At 42.8% G+C, this 15,000-nt stretch overlaps 1 protein-coding gene across 4 annotated transcripts in view; it reads left to right on the forward strand.

Moving 5' to 3' along the window:
- LOC123507264 (leukocyte tyrosine kinase receptor-like) overlaps window positions 1-15,000 on the forward strand; it is a 161,711-nt gene that overhangs the window by 116,970 nt on the left and 29,741 nt on the right. For all 4 annotated transcript variants that reach the window (XR_006675633.1, XM_045260027.1, XM_045260028.1 and 1 more), the window contains one exon: window positions 414-615. Coding sequence is in view for 3 of the 4 variants with exons in the window: in XM_045260027.1 (XP_045115962.1) it covers window positions 414-615 (202 nt within the window). In the remaining variant the exon portion in view is untranslated. The remainder of the gene's footprint in view (window positions 1-413; window positions 616-15,000) is intronic.

Consider the following 15,000-nt stretch of genomic DNA (forward strand, 5'->3'; position numbering starts at 1 on the left):
CCTTCTATTACGTACTAACTGATCCTTATCCTATTTATCTCACGTTCTCTTTTACAATTACTTTTTCTTCACTTTTTTCTTACGTTTTCTCCTTCACACCTTAACTTACGTCAGCCTCTTTACTTCTCCCTCATCTTTCTATTAAGTGCTAATTAATTCTTACCTCACCTTACGTTCTCTTCTTCAAAAACTCCACCTTCACATTTTTCTAACATTTTCTCCTTCACGTGGTAAATTTATCCCAGCTTCTTTACTTATCTCTTTATTACTTGCTAACTAATCCTTTCGTTCTCTTCTATAAATACTCTTACCTTCACAATTTTTCCGTACATCCACTCCATCACACAGCTTAAACTCACTCAAACTCTTCCTTCCCTCCTTTCATTTACATTCTCCCGCCTTGCCTCCTTCAGATCACCGGTACCAGAGGAAAAAGTTCGACCTCGCGCAACAGTTGAAATGCGAGAGAGGCCACGACGTTCAACTGGACAGACTGCGTCCCATCCAAGGCGGCGGCATGGTCACGGAATACAACCCTAATTATGAGTTTGGAGGCGGCACCTACACGATAAAGGACCTCAAGGACATCCCGAGAACCAACCTTACCCTCGTCAAGTGAGTGTTATCCTTTGACAGAGAGAGAGAGAGAGAGAGAGAGAGAGAGAGAGAGAGGGTTGTGTGTGTGTAGGTTTGATAATGTGTTTTTCGTTTTTGTAATCTATTTGTTGGTATTTGTTGTTATTCTGATTCTCTCTCTCTCTCTCTCTCTCTCTCTCTCTCTCTCTCTCTCTCTCTCTCTCTCTCTCTCTCTCTCTCTCTCTCTCTCTCTCTCTCTCTCTCTCTCTCTCTCTCTCTCTCTCATTACCTCCTTCCCTCCACCATCAAGAAACCAGGTAAAAGTAATCGCGTTTCCTTCACCTTCACCGCCTCCTAATTGCTTTCCTCTCAGCGTGGCCAGAGAAGGCTGACAGACTGGCAACCTCTCATTATAACCCCCTTCCCTATCTGCCTTAGTCCATCCGAAAAATCAAACCGGTGCGAGTATAATTACCATTTTTTCTCTCTCTTCCTTTTGATAAATCTTTCCTTAATCCGTCTTTGGGGGAAGGAAAAAAAATAATAGCACTTAAGTTTCCTTTTATTGATTTACGAATGAGTGATTACGTATGGATGAGTGTGTGTGTGTGTGTGTGTGTGTGTGTGTGTGTGTGTGTGTGTGTGGGTCTGGGTGTGTGTGGGTGTATCTCTACAAAGCTTCCTAGAATACTATTGTGCACTGCTGCGGAAATGGACCGAAGTTGGAAGGGAAGGGAAGGGAAGGGAAGAGAAGTGAAGTGAAGGGAAAAGGAAGGAATAGGAGCGAGGTTGGGAGGGAAGAGAAAGGAAGGGAAGGGAAGGGAATGGAAGGGAAGAGAAGAAGAAGGGAAGGGAAAGGAAAGGAAGGAAAGGGAGCGAGGTTAGAAGGGAATGGAAAGGGAAGGGAAGGCAAGGGAAGGGAAGAGAAGGGAAAGGAATGGGATGGAAGGGAAGAGAAAGGAAGAGAAGGGAAGGGAAGAGAAGTGAAGGGAAGGGGAGGGAAAGGAAGAGAAGGGAAAAGAAAAGGAAGGGAAGGGAGCGATGTTAGAAGGGAAGGGAAGGGAAGGGAAGGGAAGGGAAGCATTGCCTTTCTCCTGAAAATACTGAAATCGAATTCTTACTGAGGAGGAAAAACTGACGATATTCCACGAGTATCGAGTTCGTGGTAGAGAGAGAGAGAGAGAGAGAGAGAGAGAGAGAGAGACGTCAACGAATCCGAGGGTCTTATAGGAAACGTGCAGTCAGTCACTTTCTCTCTCTCTCTCTCTCTCTCTCTCTCTCTCTCTCTCTCTCTCTCTCTCTCTCGCTCTTGCTCCCAACATTTATTTCCTCTTTTTTCACATTATCTATCCTTACATCTTCCATTTCAATTTCCTCGTCTCTCCATTTCCCACTACTGCTCATCTGGCATTGCGTTCCTGGACCTGCGAACACCCTCTTCAATACCCCGTGACGCAACTCTCCCCCTTTTCCCACCCTCCCTTCCTCCTCTTTACTCTCCCTTCCGATCCCTGCCTGCCCCCTTGTCTGCCTCCTTGTCTGCCTCCCTGCCTGCCTGCTTCCTTGCCTCCTTGCCTCCCTGCCTGCCTCCCTGCCTGCCTCCCTGTCTGCCTCCTTGTCTGCCTCCCTGCCTGGCCTTTTGCTTGCCTCCTTGCCTCCCTGCCTGCCTCCCTGCCTGGCTCTTTGCTTGCCTCCTTGCTTCCTTGCCTTTCTATTTGCCTCTCTGCTTGTTTCATTGCCTCCCTGTCTCTCTGCCTCCCCCTCTCTGCCTCCTTGCTTCTCTCCCTGCCTGCCTCCCTCCTTGTCTCCATCCTGCCTGTCTGCCTCCTTTTTTACCTGTCTCCCTGCCTGCCTGCCTGCCTCCCTCTCTGCCTGCTTCTTTGCCTCCTTTCCTCCCTGCCTTCCTCCCTGCCTGCCTGCCTGCTTGTCTCTCTCCCTGCCTATCTCCTTTTTTCCCTGCCTCCCTCCCTGCCTGCCCTCGTCTGTCCAACGCCGCATCTCTCGTTCTGAAATGGTGAGTGTTTGTCCCGAAAAGTCGTGGGAGGATGGGAGGATGGAAGATGGGAGGATGAAGGGATGAAAGGAGTGAACGAATAGGAGGACAGAAAGAACTGGAAGAATATTGAGGGTTTTTTAGTGTGTGTGTGTGTGTGTGTGTGTGTGTGTGTGTGTGTGTGTGTGTGTGTTGCCAGTGGTGATTCTATATTCGACTGTGAATAAGTAAAGGTCAATTTGTAATGAGTTTTTTTCTAGACGTATTTTTTTTTTTCAACTTATTTGTTTTTGTCTAGTTTTTTTTAAGCTTTCTACTGAGTTTCTTTAGTGAGTTTATTCCATTAGCTCCATTACTCAGTCTATTAGCTCCATTGTTCAGTCTATCATTTCCATTATTCAGTCTATTACTCAGTCCATTATTTCCATTACTCAATCCATTATTTCCATTACTCTGTCCATTAGCTCCATTACCCAGTCTATTAGCTCCATTAGTCAGTCCATTATTTCCATTACTCAGTCTATTAGCTCCATTACTCATTCTACCCCATTACTTCCCATTACATCCTCACTAAGTCCGTCCCATTAAATCCTTACTGAGTGTATCCATTACCCCCTTACTGAGTTTTTTCTATTACATACTGAGCGTCTTCCATTACCTCCTTACTGAGTCCATCCATTACATCTTTGCTCTGTCCATCCCATTAAATCTTTATTAAGTCCACCCCATTAAATTTTTACTAAGTCCATCCCATTACATCCATTACTAAGTCCCATTACATCCATTACTTCCTTCCTGATTTCCTTACATTACCTATTTACTCAGTCTAACCTATTTATTCAGTTTAATCCATCTCAGTCTATCCCATTCATCTACCACTCTATTTAAAGAACCAATTCCTTTCGTCTCCTTTTTAATCCAGCTTTACTACGTGTACAGTCGGTGCGGTGGGTGGAGAGCGTTGGGGAAGTGATTGTTCAAGGGAAATTATGTATTAGGAACGGAAACTTGATTGAGAGAAGGTGACGTGAGGAAATTTTAACCTCTTCAGTACCGGGACGCATTTTTACCACGAGTTTTAAGTACGATTGAACGATTTTATTTATATTAGGAAGGCTTTATGGGAGTCAAAAGATTAATGCAGAGTCTTCTCCGTTTTAATCGCCTAGTAAGTTTCTGAAGCTGTCTTGACTGAGAGAAGGTGACGTGAGGAAATTTTAACCTCTTCAGTACCGGGACGCATTTCTTTTTTTTTTTTTTTTCACGTGTTTTGAGTACGATTGGACAATTTTTTTTTATATTAGGAAGGCTTTATGGGGATCAGAAGATTAATGCACAGAGTCTTCTCCGTTTTAGTCGCCAAGTGAGTTTCTGAATCTGTGTAAAATCGGCAAATTGTAATTGGAGTGAATATGATAAACGCGTCATTGTACTAAAGGTTAAGGGATAATGAGTAGAGAGAGAGAGAGAGAGAGAGAGAGAGAGAGAGAGAGAGAGAGAGAATAACCACAAAAGACAAAGTTTAGGCATTTTATAAACTTTATCATTTTATTAGCCCTCAGAAGTCACCACACACACACACACACACACACACACACACACACACACACACACACACACACACACACACACACACACACACACACACACACACCAAAGGCATCACTTCACCCACAGTAATTCCCCACGCCAGTTCCTTCACCATCACCAAGGCAACCACCACCACCACCACCACCACACCACCACCACCACCACCACCACCACCACCACAAGACCACCTCAGCTATTCCCACTACCACCACCACCACCACCACCACCAGTCAGCCAGTCACCAGGGGAAAGGGGTAAGCACCAAATATCACCAGTACCATTTACGTAGTGTATACCAGACGTTGTAAGGTGTAAGGTGGTTCGTTCCTTGTCTTTAAAGCTGTGTGCCTCACTCTTACACCCACACACTGCCTCCTCTCACTCCTACACACACTCTCTCTCTCCCTCTCTCTCACTATCCCTCTCCTCCTCCTCCTGCTGGTGCGGTGCTGGTGAAATGTTGCCTCGTTTTGTCCTCCTTCATCGTGTGTTTCTCTTTGACCACTGCAGCCCTTCACCAGTAAGAAGAGAGGTGGTGAGGGGAAGGTGAAGGGGAGATGAAGGGAAGGCCAGAAGAAGGGAAGATGGAGGGACAGAAGGTTAGACACGAAGAGGTGAAGGAGAGGAAAAGGAGATGAAAAGACGAAGGGAGGTGAAAGGAGGTGAAGGAATGATAGGGAAAATGAGAATGGAAGGTGAAGGAAGGGCTAAAAGAAGATGAAGGAAGGGTGAATGAAAGACGATATAAAGATGAAGGGACGGTGAAGGAAAGTAGAAGGAAAGTAGAAGGAAGCAAAAGACGTTAAGAAAACCCTCTGTATCTCTAAGTTTACCTCTACAATTTGATATGTTTTAGGTAACTACTCTTGGCATTATTAACATTTATTTTTACTCTCTCTCTCTCTCTCTCTCTCTCTCTCTCTCTCTCTCTCTCTCTCTCTCTCTCTCTCTCTCTCTCTCTCTCTCTCTCTCTCTCTCTCTCTCTCTCTCTCTCTCTCTCTCTCCCTAGCGGCGTTGTGGTTGTGTGCTTTTCAAACCTGGTGTAGCAGCGGTCTCATTTCGTCTCGTCTCGTCTCGCCTCGTCTCGTTTCGTCTCGTCTCGTCTCGTCTCGTCTCGCCTCGTTTCGTCTCCAGTTCTTTTTAAAATACGAGAGGAGCTTAATATTTCTCTTTTATTCGTATGCTTATTTATTTGTTTATTCATTTATTTATTTCCATTGCCTATTTATTTATACATTAATTCATTTATCTCCATTGCCTTTTCTTCTTTTCTTCTTTTCCTTTTGTCTGTTTAGTCATTTTCTTACGCAAAACATTTCTGGAGGTTCTCGAGAATTTGAGGGATGTTTTCATGTTTCTAAGAGGCAGTTCGACATACATTCTGCATCAGTAAGAGAGAGAGAGAGAGAGAGAGAGAGAGAGAGAGAGAGAGAGAGAGAGAGAGAGAGAGAGAGAGAGAGAGAGAGAGAGAAATGTAATATGACTCGTGTTGTTAATCCTACCTTTACTCTCACTCCAACTCTCCCTTTCCTATCTCCCGCGTGCCAGCATCCTTTACTCTCACACTCCCTCACTGCCTTACCCCTCTTCTCCCACTTCCTCACTCCCTCACTACCCTGGCTGCCTCTCCCCTCACATGCTCACTCCCTCTGTTACTCTTACCTTGTCCCATCCATACCCCACGAGAGCCCAACGATTCACCAGTGTGGGTTTGGCAAATACTCCTGATGAAAACGAAGACTTTAAGAAGACCACAGTGAACCCCGAGACACAACACGAGACGGCGGTAATATTGTGACGCACTGGAACGCAATACTGCAGAGAGAGAGAGAGAGAGAGAGAGAGAGAGAGAAGTGGGAGGTGGGAGGTGGGAGGGGAGTTTGAGGAGTAAGGAAGAGAAATATGGAAAGAAAGGGAAAGGAAAAAAAGGTGAGAGAGAGAGAGAGAGAGAGAGAGAGAGAGAGAGAGAGAGAGAGAGAGAGAGAGAGGGGGGGGATCGTTTATTTAGCTTTAAAACACACATACCTCCAATTTGTAACAACATAAATATTTCCTTAAATGTTTAATATCTAGAGAGAGAGAGAGAGAGAGAGAGAGAGAGAGAGAGAGAGAGAGAAAGAAAGAAAGAAAGAGAAAGAGAAAGAAACTCTCCCTCCACCCCCAACACACACACACACACACACACACACACACACACACACACACACACACACACACACACACACAAGACTTGAACATAAAGATTAAAAAAAGACGAAAAAATAATAAAAAGCCAGAAAAGGTAGCCCGGTGTGTGTGTTCATGTAATTAGGTGGAGTTCCTGTGCTACCTCTCGACCTCCTCACCTCAGATTCCGGAGCGTCTGGGGAGGAGGAATCTATAGAGAGAATTCTTAATGATAGAGGGATGCCAGAGTGCGCCAGGCTGGGAGTGTTGTTGTGTTGTTCAGAGGCGGGAGAGAAAAAAAACACACATATATTTTTTGACTTTGGTGCGTCTATTATTTGTTTCATTATTGTTTTTATCTTTTCTTCTTCTGTCTTCTTCTTCTTCTTCTTTTTTTTCGTTAGCTTCTTCTTCTTTTCTTCTTCTTCTTGGTTTTCTTTTGTTTCTCTTTTGTTTTCTTCTTTTCTTCTTCTTCTTCTTCTTCTTCTTCTTCTTCTTCTTCTTCTTCTTCTTCTTCTTCTTCTTCTTCTTCTTCTTCTTCTTCTTCTTCTTCTTCTTCTTCTTCTTCTTCTTCTTCGTCTTCTTCTTCCTCTTCTTGACTTTGCTATGTTTTTTTTTATTGTTTATCTTCCCTTCTCCTGTCTTCCTCTTCTTCTTCTTCTCTTCCTCCTCCTCTTCCTCCTTCTCTTCTTCCTCCTCCTCCTCCTCTTCCTATTCTCATCTCCATCTTCGTAATTTTTTTTTTCAAACTTCCTCCTCGTTTCGTCTTTTCTGTCATTTTTTTTCTATTTCCTCTTCTTCTATCTTCGTTTCTCCTCCTTATTGTTAGCCTTCGAACTCTCTCTCTCTCTCTCTCTCTCTCTCTCTCTCTCTCTCTCTCTCTCTCTCTCTCTCTCTCTCTCTCTCTCTCTCTCTCTCTCTCTCTCTCTCTCTCTCTCTCTCTCTCTCTCTCTCTCTCTCTCTCTCTCTCTCTCTCTCTCTCTCTCTCTTCTCTATCTGGCCTTATCTCTCTCTCTCTCTTCTTCTCTCTCTCTCCAGCAGCGTCTTCTCCCTCATTTATAATCCTCTTCCTCCTCCTCCTCCTCCTTTGCTTCCTCTTTCTCTTCCTCTTCCTCCTCATGGTATATATATTTTTTTTCTCCTGCTACCATCTTCCTTCTTTCATCTCTCCATTTCTTCTCTCATTTTTTTCCTTTTCCTCTTCCTCCTCCTCCTTGAGTAGACGTAGATTACAACTTCCTTTCTCTATCCTCTAAAATTCCATTTGGTTTTTCAATACCACATGGTATCTTTCCTTTTCCGGCCAGCTTCGGTGGTGGGATGGGTAGGTGGGGAGGAGTCTTCTGCTTTCCTGTCCTGTCTCTAACACTATGTAGTTAGTATAGAATAGTTAACCAAGCAGCCTAGTAAGGACCCCAGGATCTGTTGTTGCTTGGTCTTTCCTTTGTATTCCTTTGTATTCCTCCTCCTCCTCATTTTCCTTTCGTACCTCCCTTTCCTTTCCTCCTTCTCACTCTCTCCTCCTCAATTTATCATTCCCTTTTCCTTTCCTCACTTATATCCTCTTTGTTTCTTCTGCTCCTCTTCCTCCTCCTTATTTCACCTTACAGACACACGTACACACACACTCGCTCTCTCTCTCTCTCTCTCTCTCTCTCTCTCTCTCTCTCTCTCTCTCTCTCTCTCTCTCTCTCTCTCTCTCTCTCTCTCTCTCTCTCTCTCTCTCTCTCTCTCTCTCTCTCTCTCTCTCTCTCACCTTTGTTTGTTGTGGAGAAGAGAGCTTACAGTCTTCAAACTAACGTTGCCCTTAGCTGGAACACTCGCCAAGCTCTGTGACGCAAGGTTTGGTGGTGAGTTCCGCTGGATTTCAAAGGTCTTGTTCATTTTTATTCGAGTATTAATGCAGGTGTTTCGTAATCCTTGCCTTGGTCTGGTCTGGTCATTGAACGCTAGCGGGCTTTGGTGGAAAGGTTAGGGAGGCGCTGCTCGTTCTCTTCAGCCGTCAAGATTAGGTTGGTTAATTCAGGCTAGGTTGGGTTCGGGAGGTAGTGTAGAGTTATGTTATGCGTGGGACTATTTTGGTAGGTCTAATGTCCGTATTTAGAAACGCTTTGCTCTCTCACCACAACTGTTTTCTAAGGGTACAGAGGTGACTAGTGGGGTTTTCAAGAGTGTTTCTCCAGTTAATCATGTAGGAATCTTGTCACTCTGCCTCTAGAACCGTGAAAACACATTAAAAAAATCGTGTAAATTTGGATAAAGCCTTGTGAAATGGTGGAGGTGAACACGTGTTTGAGAATACAAGCTCAGGTAAAAAGTGGTTGTGTTGCAGGTATTTTGATGTGTTCGTGAGTGGGTGAGCAGTGTGTTGTTCTTTGTTCATGTGTTCTTCTTCATTACAACGTCTTCACCATTGCCATCAAGTGTTCATTCAGCGATTCACTTACAGAAGAAAAGTGAAATTTGAAATACACAAAATATTCAATCAAGTGTACGTCAAGTGAAATTATGCAGAAAAAACAGGTAAATGAACATACGACTTGACGGCTCCAGTGTGTGTGTGTGTGTGTGTGTGTGTGTGTGTGTGGCTTACCAACTCTTGACCGGCGGCGCTTCACTCTCTCCACACTGACCCCAAACACTCCTCACAATCTCCCTGAATGATTTGATGTGTAGCGATAATACTTTGGCTTTCAATCACAACCTGTAACCATTTCACAAGCATTAACGTTGCTGTATTAACGAAGGCGCCTTCCCTGCACCTAATTCACTAACAAGAACCAAGTCAACAGCACGAACAATTCACCTGGAAAAAGCTTCAAACAATTTAGGTATTAATTGTGAAAAAGTGTTCTTTGCAAATTCTTGAGAGTAAATTTAATCACGGCTCAAAGTTTCAAGTTTCGAGAAGTTTGGTCGACTCGCTATAACTTGCGGGAGTGTGATGCGGCCTCTGCTGTGCTGGCGAGAAGGACGCGAGGAGAGAGGGAGGGAAGGAAAGAGGAACGAGTATTGAGGGAGGGAAGGAGATGAAAGGTAGGAAGGGAGTGGGGTGGACAAGTATTACACGAAGCAAGGAAAACTAGAAGGAAGGGAATGAAAACTGGAAAATGAGAGATGGGGACAAGTTTTAAAGGAAGAAGGAGAAGAAGAGGACAAGTATAGAATGAAGGAAAGGAAAGAAAACAAGAAGGAAGGCAGAAAAGGGAATAAGAATTAAAGGAAGGAAGGAAAGGAAAACTAGAAGGAAGTAGGAGGGAAAAGAGAAGAAATGGGAGGAAAACAAGAATAAAAGGAAGAGGAGAGAGAGAGTATTAAAGAAAGGAAGGGAAGGAAAAGTAGAAGGAAAGGAGAGGAGGGAAAAGTATTAAGGGAAGGAAGGGAAAGAAAACTAGAAGAAAGGAAGAGGAGGAAAAAATATTACAGGAAGGAAGGAAAGGAAAAATAGAAAGAAAGAAGAAAAAAACAAGCACTAAGAGAAGGAAGGGAAGGAAAAACTAGAAGGAAAAAAAGAAACAAGGAAGGAGGGAAAGAAAGAAAGGAAAAGTGGAAGGAAGGGAGAGGAAGAAACAAGGAAGGAGGGAAGGAAGGGAAGGAAAACAAGGAGGGAAGGCTTCATCTTTACAACACAAGACTAAAAAGAACCACAAATCCTCTTCCTCCTGTTCCTCCTCCTCCTCCTCCTCCTGCTCCTTCTCCTCTCTCCTCCTCCTCCTTCTCCTCCTCCTCCTCCTCCTTCTCCTTCTCCTCCTCTCCTTCTCTTCCTCCTGCTTCTCCTCCTCGTCCATCACCACCTCTCCGCTATTCTGTGGCCTTTCCAAACGCTCTCAGGAATATGAGTTCGTGCGGGGTGAAGTTTACGTTTCCACAAGGTCACGTCACATCACTCACCTCACAATCCACACACACAAACTGAGAGCCACCCAAAAAAATTTACCCTTTACCCTTAAAAGCACAGAAACACAGCAGAGCAACAGTGGAGATAGTGGAAAGGGGACTAACAGCGGTATAGATGTAGGTAGAATAGTGATCCGTTGGGAAGAGTGACGTGGATCGAGACTAGAAGCGAGAAATAAACTAAGATACGAAAAATATCACCTTCTTTCCCTAAAAACACAGAAAAACACCAGAACAACAGTGAATATAGTGGAAACGAGACTAATACTGGAACAGAGTGACGTGGATCGAGACGAGAGGCGAGAAATAAACTAAGATACGAAAAAAACAGCAAAGAAAATAATAGAAAACAAGATGAAGACTGGCACAAATATAAAAACAAATATAACTCATTGGAAAAGGAAGACATTGATCGAAAGAAAAGACGAGAAATAAAGAAAACACTAAAAACAACTTCAAAATCCTCAAAAAACAACTAGAAACAACAAAGAAAACAGTAGAAAAACAGATATAGCAAAAATATGAACCCGTTGGAAAGAGTGACGGAGATCGAGGTCGGAGAAGAGATACCATGAAGAACAGCAGGAGGTTCAATGCAATAGGATTCTCTTTACGTACGTTGGTGGGCGTCTGTCACTCCCTGCGGCGATGGAAAGTGGGTCAGAGCACAGCGAGAGAGAGAAAGAGATAGAGTGAAGGCAAAGGGAATGAGAAGGAGGATGCTAAGAAGAAGGGAATGAGAAGTGAAAGACGAGAGGAATGATGACCAGAGAGAGAGAGAGAGAAAGGGGGAAAGGAAGGTAAAAGGAATGAGAAAGAATATGTTAAGATGAAAGAGAATTTGGAAATGAGGGAATGATTACTAGGTAAAGATTAAGAGAGAGAGAGAGAGAGAGAGAGAGAGAGAGAGAGAGAGAGAGAGAGAGAGAGAGAGAGAGAGAGATGCAGGGAAATATGTGATCTTCTTTATATCAGTCTGCATTGGAGGTCGTTTTCAGCCTCTAAGGACGTGATATTTTACCCAACCTCTCATTTTTACCTCCTTCCCGCCTCTTTTCCTCTATCTCTTCTCTTTTTCCTTTCATTTTTTTCATTTTTTAACATTTTCATTTTTTTCTACTTGTTTCTTTGTCTTTCTCTCTTTCCTTCTCTCTTTTTTCCTTCTTTTTTAATTCTTGCCTTTTCTTTCTTTTCTTTTCTATTTCCTTTATTTATTTTTATTTGTTTACATTTGTTTTTTTTCCTTTTTTTCTACATTCTTTTCTTTCCTTCTCTGATTTTTCTTTTCTTTTCATTTTGCCTCTATTCTCTTTTCTCTATTCTCTCTTTCCTCTTCTTTTCTTCTTTATTTCTTTTTTTATTTTCCTGAGCCATTTTTTCCTTTCTTTTTTTTCTCCTTTATATTTTTATTTCTTTTTCATTTTTGTATCTTTTCTTTTTTCTCTTGTATTTTTACATTTCATTTTTAATTTTTCTTGGCGTTTTTTTTTTTTCTGTCTGTTCCTTTGCTTTTTTTATCTCCTTCCCTTCTCTTTCCTTTCATTTCTTCCTTCCTTTTCATTTTTCTCTTTTCTCTTTTCCTCTTTCTTCATTCTTTTTCTCCTTTTTCCTTTTCACATTTTTCTTTCTATTTTTCCTTTTCTGTTCCTTTGCTTTCTTTTCTTTCCTTTCATTCTTCCTTCCTTTTCATCCTTATTTCCTTTCTCTTTCTCTGTTTCACACACACACACACACACACACACACACACACACACACACACACACACACACACACACACACACACACACACACACACACACACATGGAAAATTGTACATTGTACAGTCTCTCTCTCTCTCTCTCTCTCTCTCTCTCTCTCTCTCTCTCTCTCTCTCTCTCTCTCTCTCTCTCTCTCTCTCTCTCTCTCTCTCTCTCTCTCTCTCTCTCTCTATCTATCTATCTATCTATCTATCTATCTATCTCTCTTTCTGTCCATTTCCTATAACTAACATAGCTCAGGCGGAAAATTGAGAGAGAGAGAGAGAGAGAGAGAGAGAGAGAGAGAGAGAGAGAGCAGGTAGGATGAACGTTAATTGAGTAGCGTTCACCTGTGGAGTTTACCTGTTACTTATATTTACCTGCTCCAGTGGTAATGAAGTCCTGAGAGAGAGAGAGAGAGAGAGAGAGAGAGAGAGAGAGAGAGAGAGAGAGAGAGAGAGAGAGAGAGAGTCTACTACCACTTTCAGATTACCAACAGCATTGCGTTCCATCCTCATCCTCCTCCTCCTCCTCCTCCTCCTCCTCCTCCTCCTCCTCCTCTTCCTCCTCCTCCTCCTGTTTTCCGGACACAGGAAATGGAGTAAGAGCAAAGAAATGAAGGGGGGGCCAGGAGGAGGAGGAGGAGGAGGAGGAAGGAGGAAGAAGAAGAAGAAGAGGAGGAGGAGAAGGAAAGAGAGAGAATTAATAGAATGGAGAAAGAGACGAAATCTTAAGTTGTAGTAAATAAAGGAGGGAAAAATAAATGAAAGGAAATAAAAGAGAAAAAAGGAAGAGATAAGGAAATAAGGAAAGTGAAGATTGAATAGAAGGAAATGAAGAGAAAGATGGATTGAAAGGAAAAGACAGAAGGAAGGAAGAAGAGGGAGAAGAAAGAGGGAGAAGGAAGAGAAGATAAGGAAAGAGTGAAGCGAAGAGAAGAAGAAGGAAGGAAACAGCTGGAAATTTAAAAGAAGATAATTTGATTCTTCTTCTTCTTCATCTTTATTCACTTTTTCCTTTCTTGCTTCCTTATCTATTTATCCATCCTCCTCCTTTTCTTTTCTTCCTCTCCCTCTTCCTCTTCCTCTTCCTCTTCCTCTTCCTTCTCCTCTTCCTCTTCCTCTTTCTCCTGCTATTATTACTGTTGTTACTACCTCCTTCTCTTCTCCTCCTCCTGTTTCTCCTCCTTCCCTTCTTCCTCTTCCTCCTTCTGTTTCTCCTTCTCTTCCTTCTTCTCTTCCTCTTCCTCTTCCTGTTTCTCCTCTTCCTCCTTCTTCTCTTCCTCTTCCTCTTCCTGTTTCTCCTCCTCCTCCTCTTCCTCCTCGCCTTCCCGCTGTTCTTAATCAAATAATTGGCTTCTGTTCCTCCCACAGGCTAGTCACTTTAATTAGGAGAGAGAGAGAGAGAGAGAGAGAGAGAGAGAGAGAGAGAGAGAGAGAGAAATTGATAAGCATTTTTAATTAATCCATAAATCTCTTCAGTAATTTTTGGAGAGAGAGTGAAAGCTTTCCATCTGAGCCGAGCCAGTCTAGATATATTTTTGAGGTTAAGGTTAGGTTAGGTTGGGTTGGGTTGGGTTGGGTTGGGTTAAGTTTTGCTAGGTTAGGTTAGGTTAGGTTGGGTTGGGTTAGGTTGAGCTGGATTAAGTTAGGTTGGTTTAGAAATTAGGTTACATTGAGTTAGATTGGGTTGGGTTAGGTTAGGTTAGGTTAGGTTCTGTTAAGGCTTGGTTAGGTTGAGTTAGGTTAAGTTAGGTTAAGGTTAAGATAGGTTAGGTTGGGTTAGGTTAAGTTAGGATAATTGTAGGTTACGTTGCGTTGGGTTAAGTTAGGATAGGTTAAGTTAGGTGAGGTTAGGTTAGGTAAAGGTCAGATTAAGATTGAGGTTCCAGGTTAGGTTAGGTTAGGTTAGGTTAGATTAGGTTAGGCTAAGGTTAGGATAGGTTAGGATTAGGTTAAGAAGCACTTATCTTTGTATCATAAAGTGTAAACCTGAGTCGCCTCTTTGCCTCAACACTTCACGCCACGCCCTTCAGTATTCTGTGGGTGGTTGGCTTCCCTTTGCATTCCTTTCTATTTCTTTGTGTTCTGTGTAACGTCTTTCATCTCACTGTTAGCTAAATAAAGGTGTAGTTAATTGTCTTTTTTACACCTGTGACACCTATCTCTCTCTCTCTCTCTCTCTCTCTCTCTCTCTCTCTCTCTCTCTCTCTCTCTCTCTCTCTCTCTCTCGCTCTTGCTCTGGTTCTTACAGTCTATAGAGAGAGAGAGAGAGAGAGAGAGAAGAAATTTATTGCATTCGGCAAAATTTAAAAGGGCATTACTCGCCCCATTAAGCCATCCACTGTTTGCACTCCACGTCTCCTTAATTATCTGTGAAATATTGCCGCTGCCATCATTATTATTATTACTACTACTATTATTATTATTATTATTATTATTATTATTATTATTATTATTATTATTATTATTATTATTATTATTATTATTATTATTATTATTATTATTATTATTATTATTATTATTATTATTATTGTTGTTGTTATTGTAATTTTTATCATTCTTCATCATATTCTTGTTTTACCTTTCTCTCTCTCTCTCTCTCTCTCTCTCTCTCTCTCTCTCTCTCTCTCTCTCTCTCTCTCTCTCTCTCCTCACGTAAGACCCAAGGCAGTTTCCAGCGTTGGGAAGCTCTGCAATGGAGGGAAACGAGGGAGAGGGAGAGGGAGAGGGAGAGGCTGTGACGTCAAGGGAGAGTGGTGACGCAAGTGTGACGTGCGTGGAGTGTGAGAGGAGTGAGAGAAAGGCTGCATCTCTCTCTCTCTCTCTCTCTCTCTCTCTCTCTCTGGGAAAACGGTGAATAGGTCAATTAATATTTTCCCTTCACGCCAACCACCACCACCACCGTCACCACCACCACCACCACCACCACCACCACCACCACCACCACCACCACCACCACCACCACCACCACCACCACCATCTCTCCTCAGTAATGAATCTTCCAACATTTTCTGACATTCCTCTCGCATCCTCAGTAT

The sequence above is a fragment of the Portunus trituberculatus genome, chromosome 21 (assembly GCF_017591435.1).
Source record: "Portunus trituberculatus isolate SZX2019 chromosome 21, ASM1759143v1, whole genome shotgun sequence".
Lineage (NCBI taxonomy): Eukaryota > Metazoa > Arthropoda > Malacostraca > Decapoda > Portunidae > Portunus > Portunus trituberculatus.